This window comes from Pimephales promelas, chromosome 3, assembly GCF_988280905.1.
Source record: "Pimephales promelas chromosome 3, fPimPro1.hap1.1, whole genome shotgun sequence".
NCBI classification, from domain to species: Eukaryota; Metazoa; Chordata; class Actinopteri; order Cypriniformes; family Leuciscidae; genus Pimephales; species Pimephales promelas.
This window is the reverse complement of record NC_142771.1, coordinates 10,982,501-11,009,128: the sequence shown is the minus strand read 5'-3', so window position 1 is coordinate 11,009,128 and position 26,628 is coordinate 10,982,501. Positions and strand designations below refer to the sequence as shown.

At 36.8% G+C, this 26,628-nt stretch overlaps 2 protein-coding genes across 2 annotated transcripts in view; one reads left to right on the top strand and one right to left on the bottom strand.

Moving 5' to 3' along the window:
- Positions 1 to 1,981: 1,981 nt before the first annotated feature.
- sco1 (synthesis of cytochrome C oxidase 1) lies at positions 1,982 to 6,496 on the bottom strand. Its single transcript, XM_039675242.2, has 7 exons — positions 6,288 to 6,496; positions 4,883 to 4,996; positions 3,971 to 4,061; positions 3,656 to 3,853; positions 2,678 to 2,770; positions 2,472 to 2,587; positions 1,982 to 2,334 (listed from the first exon to the last, which is right to left on the bottom strand). Exons 1-7 carry the CDS (start codon positions 6,450 to 6,452, stop codon positions 2,200 to 2,202), a joined length of 912 nt encoding a protein of 303 aa, XP_039531176.2. The 5' UTR covers positions 6,453 to 6,496; the 3' UTR covers positions 1,982 to 2,199.
- A 566-nt stretch (positions 6,497 to 7,062) lies between these two features.
- Positions 7,063 to 26,628, top strand: part of tbl3 (transducin beta like 3) — a 37,372-nt gene continuing 17,806 nt past the window's right edge. Inside the window, exons 1-16 of the mRNA XM_039675268.2 lie at positions 7,063 to 7,231; positions 7,359 to 7,410; positions 7,872 to 7,967; positions 8,595 to 8,642; positions 8,728 to 8,869; positions 10,982 to 11,066; positions 11,160 to 11,330; positions 11,406 to 11,481; positions 11,585 to 11,681; positions 14,590 to 14,801; positions 17,353 to 17,494; positions 20,031 to 20,089; positions 20,195 to 20,301; positions 23,957 to 24,092; positions 25,060 to 25,290; positions 25,732 to 25,802. Of these exons, the coding sequence (XP_039531202.2) occupies positions 7,200 to 7,231; positions 7,359 to 7,410; positions 7,872 to 7,967; positions 8,595 to 8,642; positions 8,728 to 8,869; positions 10,982 to 11,066; positions 11,160 to 11,330; positions 11,406 to 11,481; positions 11,585 to 11,681; positions 14,590 to 14,801; positions 17,353 to 17,494; positions 20,031 to 20,089; positions 20,195 to 20,301; positions 23,957 to 24,092; positions 25,060 to 25,290; positions 25,732 to 25,802 (1,757 nt within the window). The 5' untranslated portion in view covers positions 7,063 to 7,199. The remainder of the gene's footprint in view (positions 7,232 to 7,358; positions 7,411 to 7,871; positions 7,968 to 8,594; positions 8,643 to 8,727; positions 8,870 to 10,981; positions 11,067 to 11,159; positions 11,331 to 11,405; positions 11,482 to 11,584; positions 11,682 to 14,589; positions 14,802 to 17,352; positions 17,495 to 20,030; positions 20,090 to 20,194; positions 20,302 to 23,956; positions 24,093 to 25,059; positions 25,291 to 25,731; positions 25,803 to 26,628) is intronic.

Sequence of the window (26,628 nt, the reverse complement as noted above, 5' to 3'; positions counted from 1 at the left end):
ACTCTCCTGGCTTTGCTGTTATGAAGACGAAAAAAAAAAAAAAAAAAAAGTCACTGAATGCTGAAGGTCTCATTTACGTTTTGAATAATATATATATATATATATATATATAGATATAGTTCAGCCTTTGTACTTCAAAGTCTCAGGTTTAGTTCAATGTGTTACTTGCAGCCTCACAGCAATTTTTTAAGTTCACTAGCAAAGTCCATTTGGGAGACCTCCATCATTAATTGAAACTCACTGAAAACAGGTGGCACACATGCGGGCCCACAGGGAAATTGACAGCATTTATGTCCTCCAGCGCAGTCTCTATCGGAAGTACATCCTCGACTGGATGGCTCGACTGTCAGCGTCACCGGACACTGACCGGACTCTACAGAAGAGGATTGTTAAAAGGGACAAGGGAGTGTTGTAATGGTTTACAAGTCAGGGTTTTGAAATATAGGTTTCAAACTTGAAAATATGTAGATCTGCTTAAGAATAAATTCCATTTAAATCACCAAACAGTCAATCAGTCTTAAAGACAAAGAGTGCAACCTACCCCACTACTGGTGGGGTGCGCTTAATAGAAGCACAATGCAGATAGAAGACATGGACAGTTCATGTGTTTTTCATATATGTAACTATTGCAACTAAATGTACTGTAGCTACATGATCAAAAGAAGTCTTATTTTCAAAGCCACTTATTTATGCACTTCTAAAAGATCTCCTCACCTGCGACCTGTGTTGTGCACAAACATGCAGACAGGCACAATAAAACGACAATCAACGAGCAGTACACTCGAGCTGTCATCCCTTGTCCTGTGAACTCACAATGAGCTCTGCTGGAAAACGCACTGAATTAGTCAGTCAGGAAAGACAGTGAGAACTACAACGCAAACAAATACTGCTGCTGAATCACACAAAATAAATCGCGATATAAAAGTTTTCTGAAACTGCGTTTTTAAAGATACAAGGAAGTCTGGGTAACTCCCACCCTGATGAAACTCACCTGCCTGTAGCTTTCTAGTAGCCTAATCTTGAAGACCTGATTAGCTTGTTCAGGTGTGTTTGATTAGGTTTGGAGGAGCAGAGCACTTCGTTCACGCCAGATGTCGTAATAACCTTAATATTACTGTGATTAATAGCCTACCTTGACGTCTATTTGGCGCAAGTAGTGGTCATATAATGCCATTTTTGTACAAGCTAATATGAATGTTTAGGGTCTAAATGAAAACTTTGTAATATACTTTTATTAAACATTCTCATTAGTATTTTAAGAAAACACCATTTCACACAAACTTTTTAAAGGGACATTACAGTGTTGTGGTGGAAATCACACCAATACTGTGGGACAGCTACATTTTGTATAAAGAAAATATATTAATAGTGGTCTCACATTAAATATTTTAATGTATTTTAATGATTTTACTGGTGCTTAATTTAGGTATATTCAGAGTTACCAGTTAAGTCATGAATTTGAATGAGTGTATGAATGGGTGAATGTGAGGCAAAATGTAAAGCACTTTGGTGGCCATTTGGGTCTATGAAAGCGCTATATAAGTGCAGTCCATTTACCATTTCATGTTTTTAAACTGGATTTTCATTGTTGAAGTTAATAAATATGTATGTGGGACAAGGAGAAAACAGTGATTTTGACACCTATAAGGATGTTGAAAAGTATGAGAAAAAAAAAAAAAAAAACAATAGTATGGTGGTAAAAAGTTTTTAATGTGTCTTTATAGTTAGACAAAGAAAGAAGAATTTGTCCAAAAATGATATGTATTTTTTTAAAAATATGACCAAGGTACATTAAAATGCCCATAGTCTAAGAATCACTAACAGAAAATTCTATTATTTATTTTTATTCTATTATAGACTATTCTAATATGACTATGACTAAATGGTTGTTTGAAAGTCTTCACCCTAGTAATTGATCAAGTTTATAGAATTTAGAATGTAAAGTTGATGTATTTTGTGATGCAACATTCATCAACAAAAATAGCAATCAAAACATAGTTTATTGAAGATGAATCCTTTGAATTACATTTCTGTGTACAGAAATGAACAACGAAGAACAACAAAACTTACAGTGTTGGGCTGCAGCAAAATGGGGAATGCCTCAGAAGAGTTTACTTCAAATAAATAGAACATTTCACACAATAACGCCAGTGAGAGAGAAATAAACACTCAGTGTGTGCTGAAGCCATGCACTTTGACTCATTTTCCATGTTTGTACTTTCTCATGTAGGATGCAATGGATGAGGAGATCTCAGAGGATTTCTTGTTCTGTCCAAAATATTCAAGAAACTGGCCATCAGGTCCCACCAGGTACATTATGATGGTGTGATCTACCTGCAATTACAATATTTGCATGCTGACTTCAGGCTTGTGAATTAAATTCATTAACATAAGGCAAGAGAAACCGATTTTATTGCGTCAAGTTTATTACACAAGCCAAACAACATTATTAAGGGCGACCAAAAACTCACAATGTAGTCGTTGTCTTCATCCTTTGGGCCCTGGCTGTAATACACTCTGTAGGCTCTGGACGCTTGCTCAACCTCGGCAGTTTCGCCTGTCAGACCGATCAGCTTTGGGGAAAACTCTGCATGTGAGATATCAAAAAGAATATAAATGATGAGGAAATCATTCCACGGCACATGGTGAGTGCAGAGTAATAGAGATCCCAGCTCACCTTTGACATACGCTGCCATTGCTTCAGGTGTGTCTCTATCAGGATCAATGGTGATGAGAATCGGTGTTAAGTCTGGAAGGGTTTTAATTTGATCTGTGACAGAAATGTAAGACACACAATTATAGTTCCTTAAAATGGGTCTTGTAATATTTTTCTTTAAAGGGGTGGGATAATGCCCTTTTCAGAAGATGTAAAACAAGTCTTGAGTGTGTATGTGAAGTTTTAGCTTAAAATACCCTCAGAAAAAAAATTAAGGTTTTTGATGAAAACATTCCAGGATTTTTCACCGTATAATGGACTTCAATGGGGTCCAAACGGTTCATGGTTCATTCAACGAAAAAAATGGCTCGAAAAAAAGATTCGTTCATTTTGATTAAACGGCCGATCGTTTCGCTAGATAAGACTCTTATTCATCATCTGGTGACTGGTGTCGTTTTAAAGCTGCACTGAAACTCTCATTTGGACTTTGAACCGTTTGGAGTCACGAACGCTCATCACAGAACAGAGCAAGGCGAGCATTTGTGCTTATAAAACTTAAACTTTTTTATTTATTTTTGAAATGGCCGATCGTTTCGCTAGACAAGACCCTTATTCATCGTCTGGTGTCGTTTAAATCCCTTTGAAGCTGCACTGAAACTCTCATTTGGACCTCGAACCGTTTGGACCCCATTGAAGTCCATTATATGGAGAAAATCCTGGAATGTTTTCATCAAAAACCTTAATTTCTTTTCGACTGAAGAAAGAATGTCATGGACATCTTGGATGACATGGGGGTGAGTAAATTATCAGCAAAAGTTTTATAAAAGTGAACTACTCCTTTAAGTGTCCAAATTCTTAGGGGACATAAAATACAACCCAGTTTTAAAGACATTTTAACATCATATTATGCAAATATCAAACCTGAGAGCTTTATAGTGTCAATACAAATCTAAACTGTGGCTTTACTATGTAGTAAAAAAAGATTAAGTGATACATTACCAATCTCATCAACGACCTCAATCATTTTCTCCAGTTCATCAGGACAGATGTCCGGACAGTGCGTGAAACCGAAATATATCAGCAGCCACTGGCCGAGGAAATCTTCGCTCTTGGTGGGTTTATTGTTGTGGTCGACAAGTGAGAATGGCCCTCCGAGAGCAGGTTTTCCAATTGACTTTGTTCTTTCTTTCTCAATCACTACAACAACAGAAAACACAATAATGATAAAGCTATCAATATGTTGTGGAGCATTGGCATAATATAAGGATGTGGTGTAGGTTAATCATTTATACATGCAAAGATCCGAGTCCTTACTTTCCTCTTTTTCTCTCTTGAAGTATTTCATCCCTAGAAGAAGACTTCCTCCCAGCGCAAATGTGATAGCAAGAGATTTCCATGTAACTGGCTGTGGAAAAGAGACATCAGCACCATTCATGTGTCTGATCAAAACACACCCAATCATTGGTAATCCACAAACAATGTCAAACACGTCTGTGTCCAATTAAAAAAGGGAAAACATTTAGATTTCTGGGAAGGATCAGCACTGCTGTCTAACTGAGATTATTGTGCACCGAAGCAAAGTTTCTTTTGAATACCGTATACTGTAAAAGATTTCAGTATATTTGCAATCAAAAATGTATATCAGATCATGAAATAAGGTTTATTACTGTAAATTTTAAGTTAAATATGTAAAACCAATAACGTGGCAACCACAGCTGCCGTTTTTTTACCGTAAAAATTACGGTTTTATGCAACAATCTTTCATTTAGCATTCCTGGGGCCTCATGTATAAAACTTTACGTACATTTCATCCAAAAAAAATTGTGTACGCACAAAAGATAGATTTTGCAAGATATGCAATATAAATGCCCTTACTAAAAATCATTTAGTATCCTTTTCCTTATTTTAGAATAAATATATGCAGAGTCGCATCATTATGGAAGCTTGTTTCCGCCACAAGAATAAAAAAAGTTGTTAAAAAATCGTCATATCTCAATAATCTTAAAATATATGAAAAGTTTAAATCAAGAGATATGAACTTGCACTTGTTGTGCACTTGTTTATCTTACTTAAGAGTCCAGACATGTTTACGCTAATTTATCTTTTATAAATCCTGATATGTGCGTGGATATTTGCGTACGCACATTTTCATACCTTTTTCTGTGCATTCGCAAGGTTTATACATCAGGCCCCTGATCTTTACATCTCGCAGTGAATGAGGCTTACACCAGTCTTCTTGTTGCTGGACTTGTCTCTGCTGGATGAGGGAGGCGGAGGCAGAGTGGACAGCGTCCGCGTGTTGAGAAGGGACACACATGGTCCTGTCCTACATGTCCTCAACTGAAGGAGAAAGTCACATACACATACAATAAAGGAACATGCTGGAGTTACACTACACTACATATGACCATCATTTATAAAACAGACACATTTCAGACCAGTGGTTCTCAACCAGCGGCCCACTAGGGGGCCTCGGCAAACTTTGAAGGGGTCCGCAGGATGATTTAAAGATTTTGCTCACCAAAAATTCACTAATTAATACTCGCCCTCATGCCGTTCCAAACCCGTAAGACATTCGTTCATATTCAAAACTCAAATGAAGATGTTTTTTGATGAAATCTGAGAGATTTCTGTTCGTCTATTCAGTCTATGCAACTACCACTTTCAAGACCCAGAAAGGTAGTAAAGACATCGTTAAAGTAAATCCATGTGACGCCAGTGGTTTAACCTCAACTTTATGAAGTGACTCGAGTGCTGGTTTGTTTGTGGAAAAAAACAACTTTTACCTTTTTTTTTTTTTTTTTTTTACAACATCTGCTCTCGCATCAACACAACATGCATGTGTTGTGTATTCATTTTGTAAGCGTTTAAATTATGGGTTTCTTTTGCACAAACAATATATAAACTTTACAAAATTGAGGTTAACCAGTCTCATCACATAGATTACTTTATTTATGTCTTAATAACATTACTATCTGGGTCTTGAAAGTGGTAGTTGTATATAGACTGTCAATAGAGAGTCAGAAATCTCAGAAATTTCATTTAAAATATCTTAAAGATAAACGAAAGTCGTACGGGTTTGGAACGACATGAGGATGAATAATATGAAAGAATTAAAACGTTTGGGTGAACTAGGCTATATGGTTTAATTTTTATTATAAAACAGTCAGTTCCAATCCTTGATTCTGATTGGTCGATAGCTGTGCTTTAATAATGATAAAACACGGGTATGACCGCTTCAGCCAACGGTTTTATTTATCACTGCACAACACAGTTCCTATGTTGTTTTTATTTGAGCTTTACACAAAGCTCGAGACCCACCAACTTCAATAATATATAACGTTACCAATGATGAGTACATACATACACATAAATACATACAGGATGATAGACAGCACTTTAATCACTCTAATTACCTGGCATGTGAAATATCAGGAGTATATTTATCATTTGTGAATGACAGAACGAATAAAATTAACAATTTAAAAATATATATGGTTATTTAAACCACGGTAACCACAAATTAATCACGGTTTATATCATGGCATTTATAGTAAAACTGTGGTTACACAAATGGTAAATCAGTCAAAAAACATGGTTACTACACATTTAAAGCCAGTGAGTGACCTACCAGTGTGTTGGTCTCTGACTGTGTTGATCTGGAGACACTGCAGAGACTCTGAACATTATAACATTTACTGACACAGACTGCTCTAAATATCTGACATCTTAAACTCTTTAACGTTAACCCTGAAACTGCTATTAAACCCATAGTAGTGCTGACAGTTATTAACATCACGCTTCCTCAACGCGGAAGTGACTGTCGGTTTACACAACCTAACGGCGTACATACGTCGCATACAAATGGCTGACCCTGAATCAGCTGTTAATATGAAAAACAACGAAATGAATGGAGAATGACAGCGATCCAACTGATCGGAGACCTGTTTGAGGATGTGTGACATAGAAACGCGGAGGTGACGTAAGAGGACTTCTTTGCTTCCATGGACGGAGAATACACGATAAAGTCAAAAAGGGAAAAATACTTTAAAGATTACTGGTCAATTTTAACACCACATTCTCCACAACATACCAAAAAAATAAATTATGGGAAGAATACAATAAAATAAGTAAGTTAAACAAAAGTAAAGTAAGTTAGAAGGTATCCAAATACATTGAACAACAGAGCTAGAGTGAAAACTTGCGCTTGTGAACATTTGAAAGATTATTTTACCATCGCTTATGCTCTCTACCAAATACTAAAATTATGGTGATATTATTATTTTGTTGTTATTGTTTTTAATATTACTATTAAACTCATTATTATCATTGTTATTTATTTATTTTGAAATTCGTGTGTCGCCCTATGGTGTCGCCACTAGAGGCCACCATAGCATGCGTTTTAATCTTGACGTCATATTCATGCGACATTGGAATGAACACATGCACCATGCGTGTGAAAAATAGAGGTGTATAATTAAATACATATGCTTAATAAAAGAACCGTATTGTTCTCGAGAAGTCGAAAACATCGTTTTTTGTCATGGCTGGACACACGCTGGTATTTAAATCAAAGTAAGTGTAGTTTATCGTCTGTCCTGACTGTTAATATTCGAAATGTGCTGTGACAAGTTGAGATTACTGTTAACCGTACCTTTTTGACAACTAAGTTAGTTTATTATAATCTCATTTGTTTCTTTAGTTATGCAGTCTCCAGTAAAATAGAGCCGTTCTATAAGGGAGGCAAAGTACAGGTATGTCCATATTTATTGTAACAGTTAGTTTTGGTAACACTTTATTTACTGTGTCTTTGTTACATATTTAGCATGTAGTTACTATACCTAATAACTGAAGAGTTCAGATGCAAAAGCCTCTAAATGCAATTTGAAATTTTCTTCTTTAATGATGATTTTTATCAAACTTGTATATTTAAGTTCAGTAATTTCACTTAAATAACAATTAATAGGTAATTATCATTGCCATTTAAGTGAAATTACTGAACTTAAATATACGAGCTTGATAAAAATTATCATTTTAGAAGAAAATTTCAAATGGCACTTAGAGGCTTTTGCATCTGAACTCTTCATATGTAAATGTATAATTTCATTGCAACAAAGACACCTTAAAATAAAGTGTTAACTTTTTAAAATAATCATATTATTGGACTAGTATTCCAGCTATTATACCCTCACGGTTGACTTATATCTCCATCCAGATAAGTCGTGATGAACAGCACATCTTCTGCACATGTGGATCAAGAGTCAACATTTTGCAGATCAATACAGGGAAAATCATACATAGTATTGAGCAGGTCAGTATCGTTTGTTATGATGTTCATCTGCACTATTTTGTGGTGGAAATTACATTTTAAGCTTTTTTTTTTTTTTTAAATAACTGACTGTATTGCCTCTTTCTAAGGTTAAATAATTTTCTCAACACAAATAGTGAAATTATTTATGCTTGTATAATGTGAGTTGCCTAAAACCTATCTTTAAATCTCTTCATCAGTAGCACTTGCATATGCCAGACTTTACCATTTTATGCACTGTAAAAATTATTGTTGGTTTAACTTAAAGTAAGTAGTCTGGTTGCCATACATTTTTCAGTTAGTTGAAACTACAAAAAAGTTTATACAAAGAAAGAAATAGATTGATTTAAAATATTATGCTATTTAAACATTGCATTAGTGATTAAATTGATTTGACGAAAGATAAAAGTAGTTAAATCATGATGTAAATCTCTATATTCTGACGATTTTGACAGAATCGTATATCATTGGCCTGATATCTATAACATTTTATTACTAATAATACGGTAAAACATTGACAACAAAATGAAAAAAATATTTTTGAACCTGCTTTATAAAATCTTTAGATTAAAAATCTGGAAAATTATTGTACAAATGACTGCATAATGGATTTTTGCTTTCTCTGAGCAGGATGATCAGGAGGACATCACCTCGTTCTCTCTCAGTCCTGATGATGAGGTGAGCTCATTCAGTGATCTGTTATTGGACTGTCTGGAGTTTCAGGATGTCTGAGACTGAGCTGGCGGCTGTTGTTTCTCTGCAGATGCTGGTGACCGCCAGCAGGGCTTTGCTCTTGAAGCAGTGGGACTGGAAGCAGGACAAGTGCACTCGGTCGTGGAGGGCCATCCACAATGTGCCTGTGGCCAGCATGACCTTTGACTGCACCTCCACCTTGTTGGCGACAGGTCAGACATAAGCCAGATGTTTGATGAGTAGCACTACACGTAGGGGTGTGCGATATGACGATTTTCAATCGTGGACGATTAAAATGTCTCCACGATCTGCTTTTGAAGAAATATCGTAGTATCGTGTTACAGTGCATTCTATCAGTTCAGTTCTGGCGCCTCCGTCTCTCAACTGTACAACGCGACGTAGCCTACACATGATCACACGTTAATGAACAGGTACGGTACACTGCAATTCACAAAAGTTCATTATTTGCATAAGCCTTGCCGGTTAAACATTGAATTCACGCGCTGATGCGCTGTTCTAACGTGCGCTTTCCTGACCGCATATACCCACGACAATCACAGGCACTAGAAGCCTGTCAAACAGCACCTGAATACTGGACTAAGTTATCTTTCGAGTCTTATAAAGCTAATACTGTTAAATACACACAATGTTTACATAAACAGGCTATGTCTAAAGTGAAAGCAAACATTTGAGAGAATATCTGGTGTAATATGCGTCTATATTAAACGCGTCGCGTGCTGGTCTAAAAGCGACAGGAATAAATAGTACTGCCGCAAGTCCTTAAAGGGATAGTTCACCAAAAAAAAAAAAAAATCTGTCATTATTTACTCACTCTAATGTTGTTACAAACCTGTATTAATTTCTTTCTTGTGCTGAACACAAAAGACGATTTTTTTTAATGTGGGTAACCAAACAGTTGCTGGTCCCCATTAACTTCCAGGAGAGAACCTATAAAAACTATAAGGAGACCAGCAACTGTTCGGTTACCCACATTATTCAAAATAACTTTTATTTTATTTATAATAATAAAGCACTATTTATTTAATTTGAATATTAATTTGTGTAATGCTTATCTTGTCTTATTTTTTTAATAACAAAGAAAATAATGACAAAGATTTTTATCTTCGCCACTGGCCTAAATGTATGCCTTTCTTTTTTATTTTGTTACCTAAGGCTTTGTTTTTAACATAAGGACATTAGTTTGGCTGTAATGAACAGCCACTTGCAAAATATTAAAACCAACTTGAAAAAGAATCGTGATAAAAAATCGTGATCGTGATTTTCCTAAAAAAATCGTGATATGATATTTTTTCCATATCGCCCACCCCTAACTACACGCCAGTTTTAATGTCAGCTGCAGTTGTGCTCAAAAGTTTACTCACAGAAAATGTGAATAATTTACAAACAAAATAAGAGGAGACATACAAAATGCATATTTTTTGTTTAGTACCATTCTAAAAATATATATTTTACATGAAGGATATATATATATATATATATATAAAGATTTATTTGGTTACTAAACATAGAACAGAATGTATGTACAGCAAATTCATATGAACAAAGAAGGTAACTGGATATAGGCTGGAGCATTGACGTATTACGCTTTTCAAGTATATACGCCTATATACTTGTACTGTATACATACATATATACCTCTGCACTTGATTACAAATATTTATTACTTGTGTAATTAAATTTGTAAACTTCTCACTTGTGTAAACAATTATACATAAACTGGACAATTTTTCTTAAAAATCCAAATGGAAAGGATTTAAAACTGTTTTTTTTAAGTAATAAATGGAATTGCTCCTCTTAAAGGAGTAGTTCACTTTAAAAAGAAAAAAAAAAACTTTTGCTGATAATTTACTCACCCCCATGTCATCCAAGATGTCCATGTCAATCTTCCTTCAGTCGAAAAGAAATTAAGGTTTTTGATGAAAACATTTTAGGATTTTCTCCATATAATGGACTTCAATGGGAACCAAACGGTTCAAGGTCCAAATGAGAGTTTCAGTGCAAACTGTTCAAAGGGCTTTAAACGATTCCAAGCGATGAATAAGGGTCTTATCAAGCGAAACGATTGGTCATTTAACAAAAAATAACAAAGTTTTAAGTTTTATACGCTCAAATGCTTGCCTTGCGATGAGCTGATTTCTGCGATGAGTGTGTGTGACTCTCCTGTTTTAAAAGTTATCTAATTCTTTACTGTATTATATCATCAGTTTAAAAACATACCATTTGTGTACTCTTCAAGTGCACATTGAAAAGAGTTAAGGGCGCTTCTTTTTCACAAAGGTAATGAATGCGTGTTGTGTTTGTAGGAGGTTGTGACGGCACCATCAAGCTGTGGGATGTTGTGAAGCAGTACTGCACACACAATCTGAAAGGGTCGTCTGGTGTTGTACAGTAAGTACTGAAGAAACTCAGCTTCCAAAATCTCTCATTTATCCTTTAATAGACCTTATAATGCCTTTCTGCAATGCCACGTCTCCCTCTCAGTTTGGTGGAGTTTCATCCGGACATCAGCCGGCTGCAGCTCTTCTCTTCCTCCGCGGACTGCGGGATCCGGATCTGGGACCTGCGGAGCAGCAAGTGCGTCTGTGTTCTGGAGAGCCACTACAGCGCCGTCACATCGCTGGCCTTCTCTCCTGATGGCCAAACCCTCGTCAGGTAAACGGGAATCCCATCAAGCATTGTCCTCATAATAGTCCAGCGTTACTAAAGTCGCGCTGTCTCCATTTTTAGTTCTGGCCGAGACAAAATCTGTTCGGTGTGGGACCTGAAGGACAATGCGGTGAAGAGGACAGTCCCCGTCTATGAGGTCGTGTCCCATTTACCTTCATAGCAGCTCAGTTATTGTCTTTGAAAAGAAGCAGGATACTCTTGTGGTTTTACATGGATTTCTCTTGTTTGTGGACGCTCAGGCTGTGGAAGGTGTTGTTCTTCTCCCTGGGACGAGCGATTACTCCCAGATGGGTGTGAAGAGTGAAGAGTTACACTTTGTCACGGCTGGCAGCAAAGGTAAACTCGTACCAGTTCAAATCAAAAGGGTTGAATTTAAAATGGATGAAAATTGGCAAACTTTAATCTGCTAACTAATCTTTAAAGCATTAGTATCTGCTTTGTTGCGTCTAATCGAGATAAAAAGATGCATGCAAACTCTTTAAATTAGGGCTGTGCAAAAGTTAATTGCGATTAATCGCATCCAAAATAAAAGTCTGTTTTACATAATATATTTGAGTGTGCTGTATATAATTATTTTGTATATATAAATACCTATGCATGCATGTATATATTTAAGAATTATTTGCACTTAAATTCTGTATATATATATAAATACATAATCTATATTATATAAATATAAATATTTTATATAGGAATAACACATTTTCTTAAACATATACATGCATGTGTGTGTATTTATATATACAAAATAATTATATTCAGCACACACAAATATACTATGTAAACACAGACTTTTATTTTGGATGCGATTAATCGCAATTAACTTTTGCACAGCCCTACTTTAAATATAAGATGAATGAGAAAACGTTGTTGTTTAAAGATACTCATTTTGCATTTGTAGTAGGGCTGTCAACTTTTAGTCGTTTAGTCGACTAATCAGTCGATGCCGTGACATTCTTATTGGTCGACCAGTTGCATTTTTATTTTTACCAATAGAAATACATTTTCAATGATTTACTCCTTGATATTTATTTCTTTATAAAGCAGTTATTTATTACTCTATTCTAAATATAATTATTAGAGGTGGGCATAGATTAATTTTTTTAATCTAGATTAATCTAGGTTAATTTTGGAATTAATCTAGATAAAAATGGCTCATTTGAATTCTACCAAAGGCGTGTGCTATACCCAAATAAATAACCTTGCAGGTAGTTTGTAAGTAGGCCTAAATATGTTTTATACAAGATTTAACACTGGAATGTTCATATTATTATAAATAATGAGAGTAATCATAATTATTTGATTCTATTGTCAACCCTAGTTTTAAACAGCACGAAATAATAACTAAATTGTTTTTTGTTTTTTTTTGTTGTTGGTTTTTTCATAAGGTTTTCTTGTGTAATTCTAAACCCATTTGATCTACTTTTCTTCTATGTAACACGAAATGAATTATTTTGTAGTGTCCGGGAAGCTCTTTTTTTCTTACAATACAAATAAATAGAGAGGGATGAAATATCTGATGAATGCATAGCCTAATACAGAAATCAGCTGCTTGAATGACAATTGCTGATGTTATTAGATTTTCAGATGAGATTCTCAATTAATTCAGTTAACGGATGCTCTGAAATCACTTCATAGGTTTTCTGTATCCGATCTTGAAAAGACCAGGGGCCTCGTTTATAAACGTTGCGTATGCACAAAATGGGCATAGAAATATGCGTACGCATTTTTTCACGCGCATATCGGGATTTATAAAAAATAAACTTGGTGTAAATAAGTGCGCACCGTAAGGATGCTCTTGACCGTGCGTACGCACTCTTTTAGAAGAGTATGGGTTTTGGCGACACCAATGGTGAACTGGAGTCAAATGTCTTTTTGCTTACTATTAGACAGAGAATCTAAAGAAAATTATACATCTACAGAAAGATAATACAAATAGAATTTCACAAACCTATCATTACTTGAAGCAAACATCCATCCCTTCTTAAATGACCGCGCCAGCACGCGGCGCGCGTTGGACCGTTTGGTGAAACTGACGCACATATAGCCTATAATCTAACGGCAGATCCGTAAATCTTCATTATGATTCCAAATCATAAATACAGTCCATATTCACAATAACAGAATGGTTTAAACTATGTTTTACTTCTGATATAAACATTTAGATTAAATATGCCATTCTCATTAATGGAGTTAAACTCTTAAACTACATGCAATCATTACTGAGAAGTTACAATATATATATATATATTCAATAAATAGAAATAGACCTATTTGTTGTGGATGCATTGCTTTTGAACACTTTTCTTCTGGCATGCTGTGTTTTAATGTTTTAACTAGAGATTGTCTGAGAAAACTGTTTCGTGCAAATAATGCACAACCATGTCTATCTCTTCCATTAAAATATAAATCAATTAAAAATACTATTTGGCCAGTGGAAAAGATTGAGAAAAACTTTCTCTGAAATGTATTTAACACTATTTGATTTATTCATTCAAAAACAAGGATATAGGCCATTAAAACAAAATGTTTGTAATAATGTGACGGCACATCCGCATTTCATATTTTCCTAACGTCTTGTAGCCTATGCATATGCAAATGAGATGCAGATTAGGATATGGATATTTAAACTAGGCGTTGTAATCTCCATATATGGTTATTTCGGGGAGGAGACGCACATGCGCATAATCTTCCGCTGACTGGGATTTATAAAGTGAATTCTGCGCAGGTTCTGGCGTACGAACGGTTTTATAAATCTGAAAACTTTTGTGCGTACGCAAATTCTGCCTTTTGTGCGTACGCAAATTCTGCCTTTTGTGCGTACGCACACTTTAAGGATGAAATCTACGCAAAGTTTTATACATGAAGCCCCAGGTGTAAATGCCCTCCGAAACTCCGGACAGAGCTCTTCACTTTTTGCAGTAAAAAAAAAATCACTTAATTTTCAAAGAATTTCATTATTATTATAGTTTTATTTATTTTTGATGTTGTTTTATAAATGCTCTATGACAATTGTCTAAAAAAAATTCCATCAAAACATCCGTTTTCTTTTTTTAGTCGACTAATCGTTGCGCAGGACAAGACCTTGGTCGACTAAGGATTTCTTAGGTTGACTACAGCCCTAATTTGTAGTGCATGCATTAAAAAAATGGAATGTGTTTTTGTGCCGTGTGGCGCTCCTGTGAAATGCTCACGTTGAATCCTCGTGTGCGGCTCTGAGTAAGTGTTGTGATGTTCTCCGCAGGCGTTCTTCGAGTGTGGGACTCCAGCTCAGCGCGCTGTGTGTTCACGCAGACTCTGCCGGATGCCCCAGCTCTCAGCACAGACGAGGCCGATTTGGACCCGCGATGTCTGGTGCACCTCCTGCCCATGCCTCAGTCCAACAGACTGGCCACAGTCACCGCAGAGCACAACATCCTCATCTATCAGATGCCCACGCTCACCGTGCAGCAGCAGGTACACCTCTCACGCCCGTTTCACACATACTCCGTTTGCAGTGCGTATGCGGTACAGGAGCCGCACGCGCTAAAGTGCTTTCACATATGCTGCGTTTGCAGTGCGTGAGCTGTACCACAAACACTCGCTATTTTTATTTCAAAATCAGAAGTTATGCAACAATAGCGTGACCAGTGACCAACAGTCCTGTTACCCCAGTCCTGTTTTCACGTCCTTCCTGGCCGTTTTTTATAAAGTGATGTCCTGGTTTTCAAAAAAAAAAAAAAAAACGCTGGAAAAGATCAGCTTTATAGCAAAATAGGAGATGAGCAGACAAGGAGGATGAGGAGGAAAAACAGGATAAAGAGGAAGGAAACTAGTTCGTTATTGTACGTTTGTGAGAGGTATTTTTGTTCAATTTGAAGGTATTTCTTTTAGTTTATTAATATTGATATATTTATTTTTCTAATACAGAAGAGACATTATTTTTTAATCATTATTTCATTCATTATTTTTTAAACCAACCTGTCATAATAAAACATGTTGAGTATCCTCTGAGAAGCCTGATTTTGTGTCTTAATACAACAATTTTCTATCCACAGAGGGGGCATAGCAGGGCTCCAGACTGCGACCAAATGGTCGCATTTTGCGACCAAAATTTGAGAGTGTGCGACTGAATTTTACATCCAGTCGCACATGTGCGACTAGTAAATTTGCCGCACGTTAAACGCATGGTAAAGCGTGGAAGGGGCGCGTCAACAATGAATCCGTGACAAGAATAGCGCGATTAAACGTCTGTGGGAAGGAGACGGAGACAAATATCACATCCTGATGTGCGTCTGAGCAATCAGCGATCTATCGACTCGTTAGTCGTTACCTAGCAGCGAATGCAAACAAAATGAAAGTGGAACGAAAATACGCCACTCATAGGACCGTGGAGCAGCAGCAGCGATCCGAACCATTGACGGTAAAATAAAGCCCCGAACTTGCCAGTCGCGGGCCGATCTCGCTCACGCAACACTGTTACTAGGAGATCCAGTGAAGAAATCCATTGAATTCGCCTCAGAATTAATAACATCAACACCACGAGATCCAGTGAGAAACACTCCGATTCGGCGCAGAGTTCTGTTATAAACCATATCAGATCAAACAGCGCTGACGTGGAAACCAGGAAAAATACTTATAGAAGGCTTTCAGTCCACAAATCAGCCTAACAGAACCATGCATTTAGGCTAATGTAGTAAGTTAACTCTAACCATAAATATGATAATGTGTAAGAAAATCAAATGCTTACAAGTAGCCTACACATCTTTTCCCAGCACTTCATTAATATCATATATAAATGTTTTATTTTTTTGTATTTTTAATGTGATTACCAACACATTTTTTGTTCATCCTTTAAAAATTGTCCTAAAAAGAAAAATTTTGAGATGTTGGAAAACTCTTATTTAAACACTTAAAAAAATAATAATACCATTGTAAACAGTAGGATGTTTATTGGCTATTTTCACTCCATATACATATTTTCACTACTTTTATTAATTAATATTAAGACATTATAAATGATAATAACTAAAGTTAATTTCATCTACACCCTAAATTAAGCTTAGTGATTTATTTTCAGCACCAGTGCTACCAGATTTTTTTTTTGTAGAACTCGCTGTGAGTTCTCATTTGAGGTGATGCTGCCCTCAACTTTGAGTCTGAAACCCTGTGAACTTAAAACAAAACAGCATATCATAATGTTAAGTCTATTTATTATTAAAGAATTTGTCAGTATTACAGTTATTTTGGGGGAAATTTGAAAAGTTTGCATTGCGAGCTGATTTAAGGTGTGTCCCTAAATTTTCAGCTTGCGCCCCTAAAATTTTCAGTTAGGGGCAACAGCGCTCCTAGTAAAAAAAGTTAGTCTGGAGCCCTGCATAGCCTATTTTAATTGTATTGAAATTAACAAGGCATCTTTGAGTAAACTTCGAGTATCATTTGTTTTCTGGGCCATGTGTCCTGGTTTTTGTTAATCAAAATATGTTCACCATATGCAGCAACTTTTTTTAAAAATAAAAGTTTTGCCATGGCTTTGCGATTCTCTTTTACAAACTTGAATGGACGCATGCTCGTTTAAACACGATTTAAACAACGAATGCATACAATTCCATGCATTACTTGTATATTAAGATGTCTTAAAGGAAAAAATATGAAACAATTAAATACCTTTATTGAATTAAATACATTTATGGTGAAACTACTACATTTCGAGGTCAATCTGAGTTCATTTTGACCACGAACCGTGCGCTGTCACTTTATTTCTGCGTTTGCAGCACAGCAGAAATAGACTCGGTACGGAAACGATCTCTGCACTGCTGTATACGCACCGCAACTGGAACGGATCGACGGACTATCCGTGTGCAGTGTGAAAGCTCTAACCTGTTAACATGGGTACGGAAAAAAAATACGGACCGCATACGCACTGCAAACGGAGTATGTGTGAAACGGGCGTCAGCTCACCTTGCGCCAGCATAGGCGTCCGCTGTTTCTGGAACGGTGAACCAATCGGCTTGTTTCTCTTTTGAAGTTCGTGGGCTACAATGATGACATCTTGGATGTGAAGTTCCTGGGGAAGGACGACACGCACATCGTTGTGGCCACTAACAGCGCTCAGCTGAAGGTGTTTGAGTTGGCCACTAACAGCTGTCAGATTCTGTATGGACACACAGGTCAGTGAGCCACTAGAGGGCAGCAGCGATCTACATACGCACAGTGACCTTACACTAAACACACACTATCTTAAACACTGCTTCGGAAGAGAAGCGCATCCAATCATGCTTCATGTTCGGGATCACGCCCCGAAATTGCGAGATATCGAGAAAAACATTCAATTTTTAAGTTTAAATTAATTTCAAAGAATTTGGTTGTAAAACAGTGTTGCACATTTTATCTGTTCTAAGATGTGTACGCTTTGCACAACGTAATTGGAAGCAATTTGAACAATTTTTAAATGACCCAAGTGTTCAATTAGGCTTGAAAGACTGCAAGAGTGTGTAGGACATTTGATTACCTGATGGGACCCACTTAGTCAAAGAGTTTAGAAGAACAAGAGGTTGAAACTCTGATGCTTTTTTGGTAACGGCCACCAGGTGGCGCTTCGGTAACGCGGCCGCCATTTCGGGGTGTAAATTCAAAACAACAGCACAGATAACCGTTTTTTGAGGTAGTTTTTTCTTGCATTAGTGAGTATTTCCATTTTATGCAACTTTACACCTTTACTACTATTATTAGTTACCAACTCCACTAGGCCTGAAATATATTTTGCATGTTTTAATCGCCTGGATCATGCTACAAACATGATGATCTTGACGTGATGCATTGCTGTGTCTGTTATCCTATAACTTTAATGTTAGTGTTTTTTTTATTTTTTTTAATTACATAGTCTTGCTTTAACGGTCATTAATATAAGATAATACTGCAAAAAAAAAAAAAAAGAGTTTACTATTGCTGTTATGTATTTATTGTCCAACATGTACATTTTAGTACAATTCAATTTATTTGCTGAATTCATTTATTTCATTGATAACTTATTTTTGTATGTATCGTTATGTGTATCTCTTGGAAACGGTATTATAACCGTATTATATTACCTGTCACACTTAATGTGGAGAGTAATAATTAATTAAATCCTTGAACTCCTTGAAAAAACTCTGGTTAAGTAGCAACTTCTTTTAAACTGCTATAACATTAACTGTTGTGAGTTAAAATAATCACCTAATTATTTCAACCTAAAAATGACCTCTGCACTGGACTAAATATATGTATAATATATAACTGCCGAGTTGCTTTCACCCCGAAATGGCAGAAGCGAACTGCGTTATAACGAGTCATTTATGTCTTCTAACTTAAATGTTTGAGGTTCTCGACTGAAAAACGTACAAAACTAAATTTCGTGACACAATAAAAGTAGTATTTTTAAATTCCACGCATACTATGAAAAGCGCTATACAAACAAATGTATTACTTGATGGCAACAAACTGCTTTTATCTGTTATCTTATCTTGCACATAGCAGCGGGATTTAGCATTCAAGCTACACATAACGCCAAAACGGCTCACGTTAGCTACAAGTTATCGCAAGAACAGATTTAGATAAGCTGAGACCCATCTCTTCAGTGGGACTCATCTCTTCACCACACCGGCTCTGCCCACTTTAGGCTTAAAAAATGCTCTTCAGAAACCTACAGGTGACATCATGGACACAGACTCCATGTTTCTTTTACAGTCTATGGGTCAAATACAGGAAATATGTCATGTAAATAGACAAGTGGTCAAGTGCAATATTTGGACGGACAACCACTTTAAGCATTAGTATTGCTATCACATGACCTCACTACTGAAGATTAATCACCGATTTGTCGCCGTAATGAAAATACATTTGAGAGCAGTGAAAAAAACATGAAACCAGGTTGATTATAGTTCAACAAAACTAAACATTTGTTACCTCAAATACAATTAGAAATGTAAATAATTTCTTTTTATTTTACATCAGCTAGTTGGCAAGGGGACATTTTTCATTTCGTTTTCACTTGATGTACTGAAAAAACGCAAATATAGACATTTTAAAAATGATAAACGAACTTTTTTACTAAAATTAAAATCAAGATGTGAAATATTAAAATATAAATCATTCAAAAATGTTACATTCAATTATATTACAATAACTGCATGGAACTTGGTTCAGTCAAAACAATATGATTAGTAATGAGTTTTGTGTGCGCTGTTAATGCACTTGCTTGTGACGTTACACAAGTTATTTTAAAGATAAATAGCACTGCGTGCAAGTAACGATTATTGGGTTAATGCAGCTAATCCGTTAAGATGCGCCACCCTAAACTAACAATAACCAGTTGCTATAAATGTAACATAACATTTCCTGATGCAAACCGAGAGCTATTGTTATCCTTCACTCATTGTTTTGAGGAAAACTGTGCCGTTAATTTATCATTTGATTTGGAAGTGAAATCTGTAAGTACTTTTTGTTTTTGTTTTTTTGTTTTTTTTTTCATTTAATCAAAAAATAGTTAATATATTTGCAGCCCTACATACTAGATTTGTAAACTGCATAAATGATGTAAAAACAACCGGCTTCAAATATTTCAAAGGGAATTAGTGTAGCCTACTTCATGCACCTCTTGAGTTATTAGTCTACATTGTTGACATTCTCGTCTTCTGCTGACGTATTGCTCTAATTATCTTTCTGCAGACACCATCTTATCTATTGATGTATTGCGCAAAGGCTCTATGTTCGCCAGCTGTGCAAAGGTGACTCTTTTACTTTTTCTTAGAAAGCTGCACCTGTGTCTTTTCACTATCATATATTTGCCCATACATTGAAAAAACAAGAGGTTTATGTAACCTTTTACACAGGATAGGTCCTTGCGGCTATGGAAGATGGATCCGAACAGCGGCTACGTGCAGTGCGTGGCTCAGGGCAGCGGACACTCCAACGCCGTGGGCTCGATCGCCTGCTCCAGGTCAGCCCTCAGCCGCCAGTGTATCACTGATTGTATCATGAGCTGTACAGCGTTATCATACAACTGTTGCTACAACTTGCTAAACTGATAACATGCTCTTTTACATTTAAATCAAAACCTGCTCATAATAACCCATTTTAATAAAGTTCATGAACTTTCTAGGGTCGTCGACTCATTTGCTCTTTTACAACACCGTAGAACATGATTTATTTGATCAGATTTGAAGGGATAGTTCACCCAAAAATGCATGTACGTGACTGTCTTTTTAGGAAAATAATCTATCGCTGCTAATCTATCGTTACCACTGTGCAGGCTGCTGGTGGTGGTGTAATGCTACGTTCACACCGGACGCGAATCGCGCGTCAAATTCGCGCCTGACGCGTCTAGTTTGACCCTTGACCACTTTGTGTTAATTCGCGTGTCAAGAGCGAAACTGGCGTGCGTAAAAACAAAAGTTTGAAGCGAAATTTACGCGCGTCAGAATCGAAATCCGTTGGCGGCCATTGTTTTTATGTCGACCGAGCATTCATCAAGAGAGTTACCGCTCTGTATTTACTCTGGAGAGCAGAACAGCGGCGTGGGGATCATCGTCGCCGTATATTTGTGTCCACCGGACCCTTCAGAGCCGAACCGTTTGGCGAGTTTCACCATTTGCTCGCTCCAGGAGCTGCGCCTGGATGACGGCCGCTGTCAGCGGTACTTCCGCCTGTCACGCGCCCCGTTTGATGACCTGTTGTCCCGCATCGGAGTGAGGATCACCCTCGCCCTCATCCATCTAATCTAGCTGTCATTTATTTTTTGTTTTGATGATAAATAGAGCCAGCCTTCAAAAGTTATTAACCTGTCCTGTGATTATTTTCTCTCTCACGTCCAGACACGAATTTATGCACATATGTTGATTGTCTTTACAACATAATACTATTTCATATGATCTAGCTATGGAATGAATAACATTCAATACAAAATGAACATGTCTCGTATATAGAAATAATGTTTTAAGTGATAAAATATTTGCTTTGTTGTGCATAATCCCACCATGCATTTAGTCATATTAACAAAATAATTTATTGAAGCATCCAGATACTTCACCACGTGAGCAAGCAGCTAGGCTCCTGATTGGTTAACACGGCGCGAATTCACGCCAAAGTTCAGATTTTTCAATTCGGGCGGCAGACGCGAATTCGCGTCAAACGCGTGAATGCACAAATGGCACTAACTGAATCATTCGCGCTTAACGCACCAGACGCTCAATTCGCGCGAACGAGGCGTATTCGCGTCTTCCGCGCCTCGCTCCACGCCTCATTCGCGCCGCAGGAATTTTTCACACGCGTAAAGCGTCTTTGCATTGACTTAACATTGAAATCATTCGCGCCTGACGCGCTATTTGCGTCCGGTGTGAACGTAGCATAATGGTGTGGGGGATGTTTTCTTTAGGCACACTTTAGGCCCTTTAGTGCCAATTGGGCATCGTTTAAATGCCACGGCCTTGTTTCTGACCATGTCCATCCATTTATGGCCACCATGTCCCCATCCTCTGATGGCTACTTCCAGCAGGATAATGCACCATGTCAAAAAGCTCGAATCATTTCAAATTGGCTTGAACATGACGATGAGTTCACTGTACCCCAAGGTCTTCTGAAGCCAAACGATTAGGTGTGTGTGAGAAAAATACCTTTATGGTCATAAAATCTTTATGACCGTAAATCATTGCTTTCGGTCTTCCACTGTCGTGTGAGTGTTCGTGAGAGGGAGGTTGTGAGGTACGCGTGTTGTGAAACTCACGTGAGAAGTGGCGATGCTTTGTTTTTTTCGTGCAAACTTCACAACACACTTAGTTCTCTCTTTGTTCTTTTAGTCCGGACCAACGATGAAAAACATTTGGTCTTGGTTTGCTTGGCGTTCACACTCGTGCTTCGGATGTTTGTGAGCAGAAAAGTTTCCTCATAGCGAAAACTGAGGTCCCTTTCGCATCTTCTTGCGCTTGAATATTTTAATTGGCAAGGCTTAACGTTTGTGACGATACAGCATTGGCCAGTCAACTGTTCTGTGCATCGTTCACGTTTGTTTACAGTCATGTTCTTATAACATTGCATTGCCCGAAGTCATAAAAATATTACCGGCCAACTGGCGAATGACACTTTTTCATGTACTCGCCAATAGGGCTGTGTATTGAGACAAATTTCACAATTTGATTCGATTTCGATTCACAAGCTTGCAATTCGATTCGATTTCGATTCAATATCGATTATTTTGGATATCAGTTACAATAAATGGCCGTTTTTCTCAAGCGAATCAAATCTCTTAAATGTAAACTATGGGAGTCTAGTTGTAGCCTGCTAGGCTTCATTAGACTAATATGAAGGTAATAATGAACTGTTTTGTAGCTATACAAACATATAAATTACACTTTTATTTATTTTTATAATAAGAAGATTATATGAAGTATAAACATTTAAATGGTGACTGTCATAAAAACTTGCCAGATTTATTCAAATATGCATTAAATATCGAAGAACATTAAGATTATAATGCATATGTAATATGGTGTATATATTTAGCAAAATGCTCCTCTCTAGAGTTATTTTTTCTAGCTGACTAACGAGTTTATGTGGTTTTTCTGAGGTAAATATATGACGATACATTGATTACAAGCTGTTTAACTGACATCTTTCCACGGTTGAAACGCTGATTGATGATACGGATTTGGATAAGTTGTACTCTGTCTTTTAACACACTTTCAGATGCTCATTCATGTTTATTTCGCGCTGTGACTGGTATTATTAACCCGGAAGAGAGATCAGCACTGCTGCTTCTCTAGAGCGATCTCACGCCACAGCGCCAAAACGTTATTTATGTTTTTGAATTTCTAAAGAAAATGGGCGTAATTTGAAATTTGAGACTTTGTTTCATATCAATAGTAACAAAGGACAAAGATTATTGCGATATTTTTTTATTTTATTTTTTGGGATGTGCGCAGCCGCGATACAATGTCCCATTCATTCAAATGAAACAGGATGACTAATCGATTCTTGAGAGTTAAGAATCGATATCGGTTCGTAAAAATGAGAATCGATTAATATCGAGAAATCGATATTTATTACCCAGCCCTACTCGCCAATGCGATTTTTACTCTCATTTGGTGCTTTTTTGGCCCGGCACCTGTCGTTTGGCTTCAGAAGACACTGATTCATCCGCCGGGGTCTTTGGATTACCGTCACCATCGCTGCGTGTGGTTTTTCAAGCTTCAACCGAGCGGCGGCCATTCACTTGCATTATATGGACTCACAGAGATTTATTATTTTCCTAAAAATCTTTGTGTTGATCTAATGAAAGAAAGCCATATACTGTATAACAGGGATGGCATCAGGGTGAGAATTTGATGAGAGAAATTTGAGTGAACTATCTCTTTAAAAAACAGAACTGTCCATTTCATTAAACCTGTGCGTGAATGCAATAGCCAATTCGATATGTGTTGAGCGTCCAATCAGAGGTGTTTAAGAAACCGTTCAACAGTGCTCAAAATGCTAGAGGGAAATGCTGGTATAGTCACATTTTTATAATTTAGTCTATACTTTTGGCAACACTACTGTGCAAATAAGTGTCCGTTTTTGAGTTGTTCTAACTCATACACCTGTTTCACTGTTTCTGTATGCAGGTTAAAGAAAGTCTTCCTGGTTTCGGGCAGTCAGGACTGCACTATTAAGGTGTGGGAACTGCCTGACCCTCTGTCCGCCGTGGGATGTGAACCGGCCTTGATGACGGCAAAACTCACAGAGAAAGCTCATGACAAGGTGGTTGTTTGCCCTCGTCACATTCAATCTCACTCAAGAAATGTGTTTTGCAAATCTGTCATCTTTCTTTTTTTTCTTTTGACATTTCTTGTGTCCATTTAGTGAAAACAAGGTGTTGAGATAAGAGTTGAATGCACATTCTTATTGTGTAACCATTATTTATGTATATATACACTACCGGTCAAAAGTTTTAGATCAGTTACATTTTTTATGTTTTTAAATGAAGTCTCTTCTGCTCACCAAGGCTGTTTTATTTGATGAAAAAATGACAAACAGTAATATTGTGAAATATTATGACAATTTAAAATGACTGTTTTCTATTTTAATATATTTTAAAATGTAATTTGAAAGCTGAATTTTCAACATCATTACTGTTGCTGATTACACATCAGTTTTCAGTGTCACGTGATCCTTCAGAAATCATTCTAATATGCTGATTTTATGCTAAAAAAAACATAAGAAAGTTCAAAAGAACAGCATTTATTTAAAATATAATCTTTTCTAACATTATAAATGTCTTTACTGTAACTTTAACTTTACTATCCTTGATGAATAAAAGTGTTTTCTAATTTCTTCCCCCCAAAAATAAAAAATAAATTCTTACTGACCCCAAACTTTTGAATTAATTTCTGTAGGATCGTGTGACACTGAAGACTGGAGTAATGATGCTGTAAATTCAACTTTGATCACAGGAATAAATTACACTTCACTATATATTCACATAGAAAACCGCTGTTTTAAATTGTAATAATATTTCACAATATTACTATTTTTTTTTTGTATTTTTTATCAAATAATTGCAGCCTTGGTGAGAAGAAGAGACTTCTTTTAAAAACATAAAAAATCTTACCTATGTAAAACTTTTGACCGGTTGTGTGTGTGTGTGTGTATATATATATATTTATATATAATATGCTTCACACGTAATTGTCATTTTGCGTTTTTGTCTCCTGTAATATTCCTGAAGGACGTGAACAGTGTGACCATCTCTCCCAATGACAAACTGCTGGCCTCCGGCTCTCAGGATCGCACTGCTAAACTCTGGTCCCTGGCTGATATGAGTCTGCTAGGCGTCTTCAGAGGTCATGCTCGAGGTATTTGGTGTGTTCAGTTCTCTCCGGTGGACCAGGTCCTGGCCACAGCCTCAGCCGACGGCTCCATCAAGATCTGGAGCCTCCAAGACTTCAGCTGCCTCAAGGTAACTTAAACTTTCAGGTTTAAAGTGTTGTTGAGTTTGATATGTGCAACAGTTCCTGACCACTTTTCTGTCAGCGGTCACAGTAGGAGACATTTCACAGGAGGCAATTGGTGATTTTTGGAGACAAAAAGATTATATATCACCTGGAAGTCACCTAAAGGGCCTTAACTATGCATTGGAGGGTTATATTAATAATTTTATTGTTGAGAAGGTCGATGAAAAGCTTCAGCTCCTGGCAAAAATGTACAGGTCACAGTGTAAACGTGATAAACCGCATATTGTTGCCATCACCGTTTGGTGCTACAGTATTTACATGAATCATTCAGCACAACATTAACACATCTTGGCTTTTATTTCAGTGATATTTTGTGATATCCCAAAATTCGCATACAAATCGGTGGATGGAAACATACATGTTGATGTTCTGTTTTATTTTTACAGACGTTTGAGGGACATGATGCATCTGTGCTAAAGATCATATTTGTCAGTCGAGGAACTCAAATGGTGTCTAGGTAGGTTATCTTCTGTCTCTTACATTTTCTGTCTCTGGTCCAAACATGCACTGTTCAACTATATAAACTTTCACGTTCATATTAAAGGATTAGTTCACTTTTGAAAACTTTTGCTGATAATTTACTCACCCCCATGTCATCCAAGATGTCCATGTCATTCTTTCCTCAGTCGAAAAGAAATTTAGGTTTTTGATGAAAGGATTTTTCTCCATATAATGGACTTCAATGGGAACCAGACGGTTCAAGGTCCAAAAGACAGTTAATAACAGTTTCAGATTCAGCTTCAAATGTCTTTAAACGACACCAGACGATGAATAAGGGTCTTATCATGCGAAACGAACGGTTATTTCAAAACTTATTCCAAAAATGTAACTTTTCTAAGGACAAATGCTAGCCTTGCTCTATTCTGTGAGGCGCGTTTGTAACGTTACGTAATACGTAATTACGTTCAAAAGGTCACGGGCGACGTAGCCAGAAGTACAGAGTCAGAGTGTTTACAAGTTGAACGTATAGGTTGAACGTGCAAACTAACTCAAACGCCGTTTACAAAAAATGAATTAAAAGGTAAAACAACGATGTCGGACGATTTTGATTCTGTACTTCCGGCTACGTGACCCGTGACCGTTTGAACGTAATTGCGTGACGTTACAAACGCGCCTCAGAGAATAGAGCAAGGCTAGCATTTGTCCTTAGAAAAGTTACATTTTTGGAATAAGTTTTGAAATAACCGTTCGTTTCGCATGATAAGAGCCTTATTCATCGTCTGGTGTCGTTTAAAGACATTTGAAGCTGCATCTGAAACTGTTATTAACACTATCTTTTGGAC